This window comes from Papaver somniferum, chromosome 5 (genome assembly GCF_003573695.1).
Source record: "Papaver somniferum cultivar HN1 chromosome 5, ASM357369v1, whole genome shotgun sequence".
Lineage (NCBI taxonomy): Eukaryota > Viridiplantae > Streptophyta > Magnoliopsida > Ranunculales > Papaveraceae > Papaver > Papaver somniferum.
This window is the reverse complement of record NC_039362.1, coordinates 171,688,187-171,704,821: the sequence shown is the minus strand read 5'-3', so window position 1 is coordinate 171,704,821 and position 16,635 is coordinate 171,688,187. Positions and strand designations below refer to the sequence as shown.

Genomic DNA, 16,635 nt, shown 5'->3' with positions numbered 1-16,635 from the left:
GAATATTAATGAAATCTTATGAGGGATGTAGTGTAGGATTTCCTGCAACTACACTAAAATCGTCCGACCTACTTCGCATATATATTTTTACTTACCTACTTCTTTAGTTGACGAAACGATTTAATGCGTAAAACCTCGAGTCGAGGAAATCTGTTTGTAGAACAGACCATTTCCTCCCCTTGGGAAGACACTTAAGAGTCTCCATCGGGTCTTTCTTTAGTATGCTCTCGATCAATGTTAACTTGGTGAGATTTGGTGGATCGAGCATGACAACAGCTATAACAATCGCAATTAACGGAGAAACGCTCAAAATGATCTTTTTGTGACGCATGTTTGGGACAAATAATCGGGTTCGACCGAATCAGAATAACAGTTAGGATAGAGAGCAACCTTCTGGAGGTTGGTAAGGTTAGCCAGGGTTGCAGGAATCGGACCCTAGTTGCAAGAATTATTAGTCCACCACCACCACTTATTTAGGAATACATAGCAATTAGTTATTTGATGTACTTGATTTTGAGAGCCACATGTAAAGATTCTTTTGGTACGAATGGATTGCTTATGTAGTTTGATATAAAGGAGTAACAACATTTACCTATTGGAATTGGAAAAGGCATACTGTATTATAGAGAGTATTTACATACTGTTAAACAGAAGAAGTAACAACAACATTATTAATCATATTCTCTAACAATAAGTGAGGGTATATGTTGGACTTTATACCAATCTTCTCCAACTTCTCTTACAATCCTTTTTCTGATCGTTGGCATACCATAAATTGTCAATTTCTTTAGTGTAGTGATGAACCTCAAACCTTCAGGAAGCATACTCAATTTCTCTAAGCCTTCTAAGTTCAACTCCTTAAGACATGGCATCCCACCTTGATCAATTGTCCACTTCTTTAGTTGTCTCATCCATTCTATGTTTAAAATTTGGAGTTGAGGAAATCCTTTTGTAGAGCACACCATTTCCTCCCTTTGGAACGCCCAAGCCAACTGTAAGAAGTTGAGATTGGGAAGGTATTGAAGAGTTTCCATCGGGTCTTTCTCCAGACTGCTGTTCTTCAATATTAACTTGCTGAGATTTGGTGGGTATTTCTGGAGGTTAAGACCACCATCTAGTCTACCATCCAACCGAATCCGATGAAGGTTATTGCAACAAGAAAGTAAATCAAATATTTTGTTGTCAAAATAACCCGTTAATCTTAGTTCTAAAACTCTAATAGGGTTCTGATGCTGGTCATCAAACGATGAAGATGACGAACTCTTCTTGTTAGTAATCTCATGAATAAGAACATCAGCTTGCGATCGCGAGGTATGATACACGGACAAATTTTGGAGTTTCGACAACTTCCCAAAACAACCCTTTCTTATCCATTTCCCAGCGCGAATATCACTGAGAGTCTGGAGGTTCATCAAATTTTCAATTCGAAAATTATGGCTGATTTTACCTTCAAGTACTTTCATCTCGAGGTGTCTTAATTGTACTAATTTGGTTATCGTCTCGGGTAAAAAGGTATCTCCCTCTAGCTTTAGGGTTTCTAAATTTCTTAAATTTCCTATGGATGATGGAATTTTGTCTTGCCTTAATAAACCCCCTATTCCTAAATACCTCAAGTGAATTAACTCAAAAACCATTTTTAATTCATTTTTCTGTAAATATAAATCTCCAAGATCTAAGACTCGTAGCAGTTTCATGTGTTGGTACTTCATTAATGGCTCCGCAGCTCTACGAAATGAGGGTCCGCGAAGAGTACGAAGTGCGGAAGCTGAATTATTGAAATGAAAGTCGAGGCCAAACCTCGGTTCATCAGTAAGATTGATAGCATACCTCCGCAATCTTCTACTAGTATCATTGCTAGATGTTGTGCCATCAATGCCGTGATTGTAAATATCAAGGAAATTCAACTCCTTTCCTTTCGACAAACAAAGATCTCGCATCAGATCATGCATCCGACATGTTTTGTCTCGCCATGTTCTTTTAACAGACAAAGATGTCGCATATTTATCGGGTTGAATCATACACCTTTGGATCAACTCAGCATAATATTCGTGTTTCCCTAGTGTTCCTTGTGCATCTTCTTTTGTATGTGGTATGAAGCCCTTGGCGATCCATAATTGGATCAATTTCCTTCTTGGAATTGCATAATCTTCAGGAAAAAGACCTAAATAGAGAAAGCATGGCTTCAAGTGAACTGGCAGATCATTATAACTTAATGCGAGGATACCCATCACACCTCCATCTTTGCCTCTGTTAATGTTCGAGGCGACGTCTCTGTGTATATATTTCCATTCCTTGATATCTGCCCTCTTTGTTGCTAGTATCCCTCCAAGAGCACATATTGCCAAGGGCAGACCACCACATTTACGCACCATTTCCCTTCCTAACTTCTCCAGATCCGCGTGGTAGCAATTAGTATCTCTTGTAGTCTTTGGAAATGCTTTTTTACAAGTAATTCCCAACTCTCCTCCTCATCTAAAAGTTTAGGTTCGAGTTGAAGGCTCCATGGATCTGCTATCGAAACAACCTCTCTGTTCCGAGTGGTTAGCAATATTTTACTTCCTCGCTTCCCATTCGGAAAGGAAGGTTTTATAATATTCCAGTCTTCGGAACTCCACAAATCATCCACCACAATGAAGTATCGCTTATCTTGGAGGTAGCCGTCCAGCTTTTCGACAAGATTTCGATTGTTCAACTCTTTGATCATGCTCAACTCATCCTTATTTGGATTCATAAACTTTTTTAGAATTCCTAACAAGACATCTCCCGTGTTAAGCTGTTGAGATATAGAACACCAAGCATGGCAATCGAAGTGACGCATAACTTTATCATGTTTGAATATTTTCTTGGCTAGAGTGGTTTTGCCAAGACCTCCAACACCGACGATAGATACTACGCGACATCGTTTATCATCTTTCAACAATTCATCCAGCAACGTCTTTGTGTATTCCTCCAAACCAGTAACGTCTTCATCCTGCACATGTGGATAGTGATTTCTCAATGGAGCATTAGAACTTGAAGGTTTGTCGTCCCGTAAATCTTTTATTCCGTACTAGCAGAGATAGCTTTGAGTTTAGCCTGGATAGCTTGGATCTGCTTCCCAACTCTATAGAGATGTCTCAAATTCTTGACCATCAAAGCCTTCCTCTTAATCAAACTTCCTACTCCTCCAGATTTAGGGGTTGCGCCAATTTTAAGCATAAAAGTGTCAACAACATCCTCCGCATCATAAGCGACATCCCTGATATCCGCTACCCAGTTGCGAACACGCTCGTCTCCTCGTTGTTGCTTTGCATCCGCATCTTTTAAGAAGCACTGCATTCTTCTTAGTTCATCACGCAACTCCTGGACTTGGTCGCGCACATCTAGTAAGAAAATTGTTTCATTAATAAGTGCATCACCTAATTTCTCCGCGGCAAATGAAACCACGGCGTCCACCATTTTTTGAATTCAGTTAGAGAAGTTAAACAACTCAGATAAGAAGATGAAGAATGAAAAGTAGTTTGAATGAGTGTTGTAATTAGTTTCACCAAGAGCTGATTATATAGACTATGGAATCCTGATTACTACTACGTACTAATTTCAAAATGACCGGGACATTTTGACAAGGCGACCCCATCTTATGGCATTTTGCCTATACGACACTAGAAAAATGCCAGTGACAGTTGGCCATTTAATCTGACTAGCTGTAGATTTTCTAGTTTTGTGGTTGATAATGCATGGAGACAAACTAGAAGACAATGACTAGAGATATTTTGTGCCTGACAAGTGGGCTTACTGATGGCTGGTAAATGTGGACCATATGAAAAGTTACCGGCGAATATTCAATGTGCTCATTTAAAGGACTGAAGAGTCAGTATACAGACAAGAGTCAATAATTCAGACTATTCATGTATTATGATGAGTCGAGGTCTGAGGTCCATATACGTAGACCCGTCCTCGAATACAACGTACAGTAAGATACTAATACTTCCTCCGTTTCAAAATGATGTACTGATTTGTGTGTAAATTGTACGTAAACCGGTTGTTATGTCAATAGCATCGCCGGGAAGCGGCCTATTATTAAAGTTTTTGTGTATTTACTTTCTTTTATTGGAAAGTGAATTGAACTGACACACTAGACTGCAGTCTCAGGTTTTTAGCTAAAGACAGTATACGCAAGCAAGCGGATTTATATGCACGCTTTATTTGTCCCGAAGGCCGATATTCAGAAATGATATTGCAGACATGCACATTGATTGTGGGAGAAATAAAATCTCCTTGGCATGGAGTTTTTCTTACCTCGCTGGAGGGAACTACAGTTTAATCCCAACACCCTATTATAAGGGATGGTGGGCTGAGCTGATACTGAAACAGGTTGGACTTGGCCAAAGTGTCGGGCATAGCTTTGTCAACATCAGCCAGTATGTTTACAGCTAGAACATTGTGCATGACTATCGACTGGAGATATTTTGTGCCTGGCAAGTGGGTTTGCTGATGGCTGGTAAATGTGGACGACGTTCAATTGAAAAGTTGCCGACGAATATTCAATGTGCTCATCCAATGGACTGAAGAGTCAAGATACAAGACAAGAGTCAATAATTCAGACTAGTCAAGTCAACAATTCAGACTATTCAAAAACATTAAGAGAATCTTAGTCTCAAAAGTTCTCTGGTATAAGTTCTGTATGACATGAATGAAGTCACTCCAAGCCTGCATTAGTACGTAAGCAATTTCGTCATTATTTCTACCAGATAACTGATGCCTATCAACTGCTCATGGTCGGTCCACTGGTTATGGCATACCAGCACACCAAACTCTACACATGCACCACCCGCCATGCCACATGAGCGATTTAGCGCATGCCCATATGTGAACTACACTGCTGCAACTCCTATTTTACAACAATGGGCGTGAAAAGGTACCGATCAAGCAACAACATGGATGTTAAGACAAAGGGTTTCAGGGGCGAGTTCAAATATGCTGTGAACCTTAATGAACCAGTCTACAAGAACCATCCTATGTTTCCCCGTATAGTCGTGAACTAGGCTTCACTTGGGCATGATGGGATCTTAAAATTAGACACAATTATTTTAAGAGAATGTATTATTTATAAGAGGTGAAAATTGAGCTAAAATTAAAGAGAATTACCTCTGCAAGGCTTTGTAATATTTTCTTCGATGTACTGCCAACTGATTATCAGCATTTCCTCCTCCATCTATCTCTAGAATGGGATCCTTGTTTGGTTTATCAGCTAAACATCAAGCAACTTAAGACAGATAGACCAAACAAGGGATTCCATGTAGATATAGAAGCTGTAGCAGGACAATGAAGTTGTATGAAATCTACCTTGCTACGAGCAGATAAAACTGCAGTTAAGGTTTTTGTCATTTCTTCCTTGATGCAACTTGATAATTTCTTCCTAGGTACTGAACTTAGACACTGTAACTAAACTGCTTTGTTAACATTATCCAATCCAAAGAATGAGTTAAAAGGTTATCAAACACGGTCATACAGTTTCAGTACTCTGGATTGTATTCTCTTCACTATTATAACTAGGTGTGATACACATGGACTTCACTTGATTTTAATCAGTATCCGTGACGTGACATAGAGACGGTTAAAATGAACCATTTTAGAACCGTTCACACACACCATATTATAACCGTAATTTGGCACCAAAATGGCTCATTTTCTGCCATCGTCATGACCGCGAACACTATACCTTTAATTTTCAAAGGAAAAACCCAAGAGACACAAATTGCTGCATTTCAGACTAAGGTGTAGATCTTAGCCGTCCAAGGTTACCAGCTAACGCATGGCAATCTTTGTCCCTAGTTTTGTCGCGTCTAAACAAAGCCAAAACCCTAACTTTTGGCCGCGCCTAAACTAGGCCATATTAAAGCCATACTGATCATGCTTTCATGCCACTGGCTACCAAACAAAGGGTTGCACTAATCAACGACTACCTTTCCTCTTAAGATGCAAAATCTCGACCGTCGAAAGTAACCACCGAGCCGGCAAGTCTCCCAAGCTCAACTTGCCAGAAAAAACAACATGCTACATGTTTTCCAAGAAAACACTCGAGACATCAACACATGTCACAAACTGGGGGATGCTCATTGGGTATTGGTTTGGCGGTTTACACCGTGCGACGTACACTACGCCCGTTATAAGAAAGTGTCATAGGAATGAGGCGGTTGGTAAATACAAGGAGTAATGGTGAAACGCTTTCTTTTCTGGAACATCAATTCCAGGCATTACCGGTTACCACCTCCTCCCATTTATTCACCCGTTTTCCATTTATGAGACCAGAGTACGTTTCACTTCGACTTGTATAAATAGGCATTACCTATTTCCACCGAACAACAAGTTCTGGTCAGGATACAACACTCAGAAAACATTTTGCTAGCTTTCCCATCTGTTAGCTTCACACATTCTGATACAAGTCGTAAAACAACTACTCTTCCAGAATCAACTATTCTGGTCTCGACACTCTCTTCGCTTCCCTCCCCAAAACCAACCCTTCTCCTCCACTTTGTGACCGAAGCAAGTCTGGAACGGCCATTTCTTGGTTTAGGACGGATTTGTACAGATTGATCTCTCGAATCTAAAGTACTCCCTTACAGTACATTGTTTAGGGTTTAGACTCGTTTCTCATCTACACAACCGAAATTATCGAAATCAGCAGAAACCCTTTTCACCCTCAAACAGCTACGAATTAAAATAATCGATTAACCAACATGAAAAATCCATTAGATCAAAGAAAGAATCAATTAAATTAATATAATAAACTTTCAATTAGGCTGGAAAAAGAAGCAATAGAAGCTTCCAAACTTGATGAAAGTTTTTAGGAAGTCAAAAATTTAAGGAATATTCGTCAAAAATTTAAGAAAAACAAAGTATCTTGTAAGATATTATGTAGGTAACTTAACAATCAATTATGTTTTATATTCGTCACTCTCCCCACCCCTTTTTATGTTTATTTTATATTGGTGCTTTTCATGGACCTCTTTCAACTCCCTTCTTATTCTTCAAAATTTCATACTCGAATTCATTTCAATCACCTTCGTTCCATGATACATTATAACTATTAAAGGAAGTAAGACCCGATACACCTTTGCATCCACGGATACTTACATGTTAATTAAAAACGACATTAAACCTGAAAATAACATGTTTTTTAATCTAACCTGGTTAATAGGTATATCAACTATCCCCTTTTTAAATCATTTGCTAATGTGTTAGTATTATTGTGGTTGTTGGTAGCAATCACAATCTTCTTGCTTTGACCTATTTTATCATTTCTTGCTTGGGTGAAAGGGAGAAAAAAGTTACAATTTTAATACAAGAATTTATAATCAAGAGACTCTTTAAATGAGTTTTGGTTCACTAAACTATGACAACCAAACTTGACATACCAACGTTTGGTGGATTCAACCGAGCTATGTTCTAACATGTAGGTTTTAGTTTCTTATGACACAACATAAACATGATGGTGGCATTTGGAGATGATGTTCTGTATTAAATGAACCAATTAAGTTGTAATTTGGTGTTTTTAAGTTATTGATGTTACTGATGGTTTGAATAATGTATCAATTTTAAGAAGAATTTATTTATTCACACTTGTTATTAATTGTATTTCTAATGCGTACATTTTTATAATTAAGTTAGTACCACTACGCAAAATAATTATTTTATCATCAAACTAGCTAAGCTTCATTTAAAAGATTAATAATCAAATAAACATTTAAAATTACATATTTTACCAAAGTCCAAAAACTAGTTGATTCATATTGACTTTTATGATCTTGGGTTTGTTACCTACATGGCCGTCCCTGGCATTTTGGTGCCCCAAAGCATACCGAAAAAATGTTACCCCGCTGCATATAAGAAACAATAGTCGGGAGCATAATAAGGGGGCGTATAAGCTATGTTAGCATCGTTTTCTTCCACATTTAGTCCTGTAAATACCCTCCCTGATCTGCTATGAAGTTGTGAAAGAGAGGGGGAAAAGAGTGTTCAGAGAGAACAAAAATTTCGAGTGAGAAAATTGAGAATTGAGAAACGTTTCAGATTTTCTATGTTAACTAGTTCATATTTACTATTACACCATTACAATAATTCCAGTTTATATTATACCCTTCTTTTATATCCTTATATTTTTATTTACTCACAATTTAGACCCTCATATTTTTTCTTTAGCATAATCTCTCTTTTAAGGATTATTTTTATTTTGTTGCCCCTCTGCTTGTGTTGCCCCAAAGTCAAACTTTGTTGACTTTTCTTAATGGCCTCCCCTGGTTACCTAAATTAAATATGTGTATATATCAATATATATGTGATGAAAACTAAAAATTAGTGCCATCCAATCTGTCGATATGACTTAATATTAGTTGAATCCTCAAATTTTGTAACACAAAATTGGTTAAAGAGACCAAAATTAATAATTTCTGGGTGAAAAAGACATCTAGATTTTTATACTGTTTAAATGGACAAAAATATAAAAATAGTCAGGATGTAACATCTTACCCATTTCCAAATACTTTTTCTTATTTTTAATTTACATCAGGATGCACATCCAGTTTCATCCTCGTTAGTTTTTAAGTTTAAGTCAGGATGAATCCAGTTTCATCCTTGTTATTTTTTTTGTCCATTTCACCCATACTAATTTTTACTCGTCCATTTGAACCATGTTTTAAATTTTTTTGGACAAATGACCCATTTTCCGATTTTGTAATCACTGGTTGGTTTTGGAAATTTATTCCTCACATGAGATTTCGTTAATCCAATTTAGGATTTAAGAATTATATACAAATTACAGAGATAAAATACGAATATAGTTATGAGGCTAGTTTTGGTAAGAAGATGGAAAGAAAAGAAAAATCATTAGTTTATTATACATGATTTAGGAGAAGCAAGAAGTCGATTATGAAATAAGCAAGAATTCTAGATTTTTTGCTTCATTTTGAAGATACTTCTTTGTTTCTAAAGTAGGTTAAAAACTAGACATCCATACTGACTTTTTTCTTTTCAACTTATAAAAGTCTCAAAAGTAAACTATACCAAAAAGCTTCTTAGATGTCAGTTTAGAAGTTATTGTTCGACTTATTGAAATAAAAAATCAAGAAATTAGTTTGGTTACAAAATTCAAAATAACTTCTACACAAAAGGTTAATTTTTTGTGAGGCAAAATGTTTTTATTTTCGACTTCTGGGATTGACTTCTGTTTTTGGACAAGTTAACTTTTTTTGCTTATATAAGTCATTTCGAAATTGTATTCCCAAATTTACTTAAGATCTTTTTCTTCTAGAAGTCGGAAAACTTCTTAAGTAGTATTCAAACTGGCTAAAGTTATTAGGTTTTGGATATATCTTAACGACAACCAAAAAAATTTGTCACATGACACAATAATTACTAGTCGATGTATCCCTCGGGACATCTCAAGGTATGTCTCGTTTTACAAAATCTCCATTTTAACAACAATCCTCCAAGTGAAAAATCTTATGTTAGTTTAAAAATTGCAAAACAGATTCAAAATTTATCAGTATTATAACCTGAATTTTCTGTGTGCATTGTATCTCGAGTTGGTAAACGACTTATTTATTGTTCAAAATCTACACCATAATAGGTAATTTTGTTCGGTGATTGTTATAGCATGGCTGATGATCCTAAAATTTGTAATATAATCTAAAATGCAAATGGATCTCGCTCATGTGTCTTTCAAATTTTTTGTATACATAATAAAATCATAAGAATGGATTTTCATCTTATAGATTTTCTTAGAACGCGGATTGTGTTCTTCCTGCTAACAATAAAAAGGAAATTCAATAATTTAATCCGGATATAATTCTCGTCACAGTAATCATATCTTTGGGTAAAGTTTATTGTCGTCATCGTGATTGCCACTCTTACTCCATAATAGAAAGAAAAAGACTTTTATATATATACTAGAAAAAATAATATAAATCAACCGCAAAGAAAATCCAGTTTATAGAAAAAAGAAAAAATAACGATACAAAATGATAAGCAAGACTCATACAATCTGTTTGGATATCATTTCAGAAAAAAAAAAAATGTTAGAAAGAAAAAAAGCAGAAGCTAATTTAGGAACATAGTTCCAAAGTAAATTATAGAAATGATTTACTCTTTTTTTACTTCTAATTTATGGGATTAACTTTGGAATTTCACACACAAAAAAAAAAAGAAAAAAGAAAAAACAGGTGCCAGTATTTACACATCATCGTTTAGGTTATGGGCACAACTCACTCAACTTATACTACTAGGGTCGGGAACTCATCTGAACAAACACTTTGACTCTCTCACACTCCACTGACTCTCTACTTCTCCCCTCTTCTACTAGTCCGATTCGGTTTCTTGTTCAAAAGCTGCGATTCCGTTACCGGAGGTAACTAATTAACTGTTTGTTTTTCCTTCATTCTTACTTAGGAAGTTCATACTTACTGTGTTAGACAGAATCAGGCTACTTTTGATTGGGTTTTTTCTGTCGTGCAATTTTGATGAATGCTGGTCGTTGTAACAACGATTGGTTGGATTACTATGATTATTTGGTACCCTATGGACTGAAAATTGGTAATTATATGGTCTTTTAGTTAGGGTTTTGTGGGTAATTTTAACTGAAACACACTGTAATCAATTTTCTGAGAATTTAGGGTTTTAGGTCAAAATTTGAGATATCAATTAATCATTCCAACCCCTAAATCCCACTCAGAGTAGAGTAGTATCCGATAATTCCTTGGTGTACAGGCCTTACATGTAATACAATGCAGGATAAGTTGACACAAATGCTGTCTGCAGTATAGGAAGTAAAGCATTTGTGGGAAAATACATGTGTAATTGCTAACTGACCTCTTTTATGTCAGATTAAAAACCTTCAATAGGAGAACTTAGAGCAAGTGAGTCTGAGCTATGTCAAAAAAGAAAGCACTAGAGCTTGATGAAGGGTTCTATGAAATCGAGGATGTTAGAAAGAAAAGGGTTCACAAGGTAAATAATCAACTACTATCCTTTTTAATTTTGTTCAGTCTTAACGAGTTGAGAATGTTAACAAATTTTGACAAAATTTCTTGATGATGGATTTCGTTATGACTTGGAACATACAGGGGAAGACCCAATACCTTATAAAATGGTATGTAGTTAGCTAAAATTGATTCTCTATCGTTTTCTTTTATGCTGCTTTTCAAGTTATCAAAAAAAATCTGGCTATTTTTGCATTTTTCGTAGGCTTGGATGGCCTGAGAGTGATAATACTTGGGAACCTATTGAGAATCTACAAGGATGTTTAGATGTGATTGCGGAATTTGATAAAGGCTTATATGAAATTGAAGATGTGATAGCGAAGAGGGTTCGTAAGGTAACAGTCAGTTACTATCTGTCTTTCTTTTTTTAATTATTATTTATTTTGTTTAGACCCTAACGAATTAAGAGTGTTTAACAAAATTTTTTGATGAATTTTTCATGGTTGGGAACATAAAGGGCCAGACAATGTATCTAATTAAATGGTATGTATGCAATGCAATTGAATCTGTTCCACCCACCCCCCACCCCCACCCCCCATCATGCTGTTTTCTTTTAAGTTATAACTTATAAAGCATTTCTGCCTATACTAGGCTTGGTTGGCCTGAGGAATATAACACTTGGGAGCCTATCGAGAATCTAAAAGCATGCTTAGATGCTGTCTCTGCGTTCGAAAAAAGGTGCATTAAACTTTCTCTCTTTTTGTTTTTGGATTTTGGTGAAGGTATTTGTTCGTCTATCGTTGTTTGTTTGATTTTGGTTATGTAAAGGTTACGTTCAAGAGGGCAAAAGGGGAATCGGAAGGGTACATTTGCTAAACCCAAGAAGACACAGAGAGTCTCATGTAAAGAAGTTTTAGAGGAGGAATCTACTGCGTCTGTCTGTGAGGTCAATATAGCCACCTCTATGGTCCTGGATCTTAGATTTTTGATTATTTTTTAGTGTCGCGTTCTTAATTTCCACTTGTTAACTGTTGAGTTCACAGGGATCCCCTCCGAGAAGAACATCTTGCCAAATAGAGTCAAATATGTTATCAGGTATTACACAGGGATCTCCTCCAACAGAAGAAGTCCCACAAGTATATTCCAACATCTCCTCACATACTTCTCATGGAAGTCCTCAAAACTCTGCTTCTCGTAAAAGCTCCAAGGATCATACGCCTGCTGATGATACATCAACAGCTTGCATGGAAGCTCCTAATGACAAAGGAAGTCCTCTTAAAAGTGATCTGCACTTGTTTCAAGAAGGCAAGAGTCAATTCAGCTCCGTTCTCCTCAAAAGTTTCACTAAAACACTGGAAGAGTTAACTCCCAGGGAACAGATTAAGGAAAAGTGGGACGGTCCGTTGTTTACGTGGTCCCATGAATCTTTTGGCGCCACGAATCATGTTGCACCAGCAGAAGAGATGAGACCATTTGTTGGGAGTAGTACTAAACCTGGTCCTGTAACAACAAGTATTACATCTAGTCTGCAGGATATGAATACTTCGACTCCAGTCTCAGCCTTATTACAAAAGCCTTTCTCAGTTTTGCAGCAAGTGCAATTGCGTGCTCAGATATTTGTTTACGGTTCTTTAATGTAAGTCCATTGGTATTTTTTCAGCATTTATAATTCTCAGGGCTGCACTAAAACATTCAAGTAGTTTAATGTTTCACATTATCTATTGCAGTCAAGGAGTCGCACCTGATGAGCCGTGTATGGTGTCAGCCTTTGGAGGATCTGGTATGTATCTCAAGTATATAGTAACACTAATTCACTTATAACATTTTCCTTATCATCATCTCCATAAATCTTTGGTAGGTTTATAGTTTGGGTTTCATTTCTTGCCTACCCTTGGGACTAAAGGCTTAGTTGTTGTTGTTGTGAATAGATGGCAGAAGGAGCATGTGGGAAACTGCATGGAGTGTTGCTCGAGAGAAGCGTGAGGATCAGAAGTCTCCACTCACACTCAGTATTAAAAGTAAGTAGTTACTGTCAATTTGATATTGATCTTCTATTCAGATATATATTTATACATTTTCGGGGGAAAGAAAAGAATACTTAGAGCAAACTGGTGTTTGCAGGTGCAAAGGCTCCTGCAGAAAATTCAACACCTGTCCGAGCTGGTGGCATCGGTGCTCCTCCCAGTCCTATGATGCTAAGTCCTTTGCCCTGGGAGAGATGACAGAAACGGTATTGATTCTGTTCCTTGTACAATCCTTTTCTATTTTCCCTCAGCAGCCCAGATGTATATTTTCCAACTGAAATCTGTTCTCAGTCGTAATATTCAATTTGCAGGTAGAGTGCTACAAAAAAGGTCAGGGACTTGGGCTTGATCCTTGGCTAACCTCAAGGGTGCAGGGAAGAGATGATACTTAGACGCAGTTTCCATGTAAAATGTGGCCGTGAAAATCAGAAGCTTTTGTTGATCAATGGTGGGCTTTTGTAGATAAACATGAGTAACTACATCCCCAGTAGGCCAGTAGATATCCTAGTTACTAGTTTGAGTCAAGGTTAGAGGGGACTAGTTAAAAGTATGTATAAATGCAGGGAAACTACTCATAATAAACCATCAAACTTCATTGATTGTGCTATATCAATCAAACACACATATGATTCCAAATTGAATTATCTGTTCTTAAAATGTGAAAGTGAAAATTCAATTGAATTTGAGCTTATTGAATTCTCCGGTGCAGTATTATGGTACGGTACACCCTAAAGCAAAGGCATTGTTTCTCTCCATCTCTCTCTATACCGTCTGGATGATCAAGCCAAGAGGCTTTTGGCTGGGGAAAGAAATGCAACAGCACTATGTTCAGGACTTGCATATTTCCTGTAAATGATCTGAAGCTTTTCTTCTGCAGCACGAGAGTGAAAGCTAACCAATTCTCTGTCAAACCCAATCACCCATGAAAATTATAATAGCATCATTTCATTACACTCCCAACTCCTCTTGACCTTATGAAGCTCATCTGATCAGCTCCAATATGTGAACCCCCTCTCCCATGTCAGGCCTATTAGAAGGTACCTGAGATGTACACATGAGAGTTGAGACCTAATTTCATAACAGGGGATGGCCTCGTATGCCGGGAACTCCCATTTGACCTTGTTTCCACACATCCTCTACCATCCCTTCTTCTAAAGCTCCCCTGACCATATCACAGAGCACCACCACGTCATCCTCCATGTACTCTGCTGGTCGCTACGCTGTCACTCCAAACTCGTACGAATCACACTTTTCAGTTATTTTTACTGTAAGGCATGTGAATCCAGTAGTGCACTCTGAATCTTGCTACTGAGAACATAACGATCTAGGATTGGCAGCAATCTAGCCACCCAAAATCTCGAACTTTTGGCTCACCGTTGTTGTCTATTAGAACATTACTCGGTTTCAGATTGTAGTGGATCATGTTCAGCTGGTGCTGAACTCTTTGCTGTCCCAAGAATTATGTCCAGAACATTTCCTCCTGGCCCTTCATGAAGCTGGTTATAAAAAATTCCTACGGAGACAAGCTCAGAAATGAGGAGTTGCAACGAGGGAGTCCAGTAATACCCTTCAAGTGCCACAAGATTTTCATGACGGATTTTTCCCAACTTCTTGACTTCCCTCTAAAAATCTTCCTGGGACTTCACAAGGCTTGAGACAGTTATCTACTTGATGGCAACAGGCCGTTCATCCCGAAGGACGATCCTGTAAACAGCTCTGAACCCTCCAGGCCAAGCTCGCAATCCTTATTGAGCACATTCTCTGCCAAACCAAAGAAGGAGAAAGATGGGTGAGATTCTGGTTATTGGCAAACATCTCAAATACGTCTGTTCATTAATCCAGAACGAAGTTATGTTCACTAGTATGAAAATGTAAGTACAGGGAGGAAACTTATATTAGCTGAGATTCACAGAAGCCTGTACGAAGCTCAAATGTCTCCTCCCACGGTGCTGTCTTGTTCAGCGTGCACCTTGCTGCATAGACTACAGAGCGGCCAACATGAATTGAGAGATCATTATCATGGCATCCTGCATCAGACCCAATTATGCCAAGAAACAAGCCATGTTCTTCTCCATCTAAAATCAAAGATCCTTCATAGTCGGAAACAAAGGTACACCAAACTTTCTACTTCACATAACAAGTCAAAAACAGAAATAGCATTATTTATACCTTCATATCAGTCACCACAGCTTTAACAAAACACAAAAGGAAAACATAAGGAGTAGGAACAGTTAAAGTCCTTCCAAGTTTGCCCAAGATTGATTTCTCCATGGTTAATATATGTTATCGGTATATACGGTTATAACTACCTACCTCTGCAAGATTGTAATATATGTACAAATCTTCGCGTACAACACAGCCACCAACTGATTATGAGCATCTCGACCATCTATGTTACAGTGGGACCCGTGTTTGGTTTATCAGCTAAACCACAAGCAATCTGAGATAGATTGACCAAACAAGGATACCACTGCAGACGTAGATGGTGAAAAAGGACAATGAAGTTCTAATAAGATTGGCAAGCTGCTTAGGCAAGGTTCCTATCAGACTATACAAAGATAAGTCCACAATCTGGAGGTTGGTGAGGTTAGCCATGGTTGCAGGAAGTGGACCTTCTAGCTTGTTCTATGACACAATCCTATCAACCCAAACAAACAAAAAATTAGTTATGCCATTTCCATAAAACTGTCATGAAAACAACTACCATTGAAACTTTACTACAGTTGAATATTACGAAAATCATACGTTATAGATGCAGATCGATGTTCAAAAATCAAAGGAGTGATGCAGGCAGTAATATGACTAGGCGACTCAGTTTGTTACAAGAGTGGTGGACTTGCACGAAACTAGTACTAACTGATATGGGAGAGAACTTACAGGATGCTTAGAGATGAAAACTTTTCGATATGGGAAGGAACTTTCTCGGACAAGGAATTCTTCTCCAACCTCAACTCCCTCAAAGCAACTGCATCCTCGATTTCAGAAGGAATGGTACTACTCAGTAGATTATAGCTGAAATCAAGAATACCAACCTTCTTCAGCTCACCAACACTCACCGGAATAAATCCATCCAGAGAGTTCTTAGACAAGTTTAACATTTCCAAACACCTAAAAAGCTCAACGTTAGATAGAATGCCCCCAGTAAATCTATTGTCCGACTCCAGTAAACACATTTCAGGAGAGATCCAAATGATTCACCGATTCAATCCTGAGCTTCACCATGCAGCTTATTCCCATGTAAATCCACATAGTTAACCAAAGACAATTTCCTTATTGAATCAGGCATTCCTCCCACCAACAAATTCTCACTGAAATCTATCACTTTCAACAAAGCACATCCACCAATGACCAATCCCCACCAGAACAACCCCATTCAACTTGTTCCTCCCTAAACTAACAGCTTTCAAATGAATTGAGCTGAAAAATCAATAGACCTGACACCATTCAAATCCTAGATCTACACCACGGACAACTGTAATTAACTGTCATTTTTAAAAGCAGCTAGAGTAGAACTGAAACATAGAGTAGGCACAAATGGTTAAAGTCCATCCAAGCTTGCCCAAGATTGACTTCTCCATGGTCGATATATGTTCCTTGGTATAAGTTATCTTTGACATATGGACGAAGTCGCTCCAAGCTTGCATATGCAGGTAAGC

General features: G+C 37.6%; 4 protein-coding genes and 1 pseudogene across 4 annotated transcripts; 1 reads left to right on the top strand and 4 right to left on the bottom strand.

The window, feature by feature from the left end:
* Window positions 1-671: 671 nt before the first annotated feature.
* LOC113280051 (disease resistance protein RPP8-like) lies at window positions 672-2,372 on the bottom strand. The gene has a single exon (XM_026528692.1). It carries the CDS (start codon window positions 2,370-2,372, stop codon window positions 672-674), a length of 1,701 nt encoding a protein of 566 aa, XP_026384477.1.
* Window positions 2,373-2,380: 8 nt separating this feature from the next.
* LOC113280050 (putative disease resistance protein At1g50180) lies at window positions 2,381-3,438 on the bottom strand. The gene is made up of 2 exons (XM_026528691.1): window positions 3,076-3,438; window positions 2,381-2,971 (listed from the first exon to the last, which is right to left on the bottom strand). Exons 1-2 carry the CDS (start codon window positions 3,436-3,438, stop codon window positions 2,381-2,383), a joined length of 954 nt encoding a protein of 317 aa, XP_026384476.1.
* Window positions 3,439-10,248: 6,810 nt separating this feature from the next.
* Window positions 10,249-13,637, top strand: LOC113283650 (chromo domain-containing protein LHP1-like). The gene is made up of 12 exons (XM_026532982.1): window positions 10,249-10,384; window positions 10,860-10,983; window positions 11,100-11,125; window positions 11,221-11,350; window positions 11,473-11,498; window positions 11,607-11,693; window positions 11,784-11,901; window positions 11,999-12,591; window positions 12,683-12,735; window positions 12,884-12,973; window positions 13,077-13,185; window positions 13,291-13,637. The coding sequence occupies exons 2-11, from the start codon at window positions 10,906-10,908 to the stop codon at window positions 13,175-13,177; spliced, it is 1,302 nt and encodes a 433-aa protein (XP_026388767.1). The 5' UTR covers window positions 10,249-10,384; window positions 10,860-10,905; the 3' UTR covers window positions 13,178-13,185; window positions 13,291-13,637.
* A 110-nt stretch (window positions 13,638-13,747) lies between these two features.
* On the bottom strand, window positions 13,748-15,250 carry LOC113280049 (annotated as a pseudogene).
* Window positions 15,251-15,499: 249 nt separating this feature from the next.
* Window positions 15,500-16,162, bottom strand: LOC113283651 (leucine-rich repeat receptor-like protein kinase PXC2). The gene is made up of 2 exons (XM_026532983.1): window positions 15,857-16,162; window positions 15,500-15,617 (listed from the first exon to the last, which is right to left on the bottom strand). The coding sequence occupies exons 1-2, from the start codon at window positions 16,150-16,152 to the stop codon at window positions 15,605-15,607; spliced, it is 309 nt and encodes a 102-aa protein (XP_026388768.1). The 5' UTR covers window positions 16,153-16,162; the 3' UTR covers window positions 15,500-15,604.
* Between the last annotated feature and the right edge of the window lie 473 nt (window positions 16,163-16,635).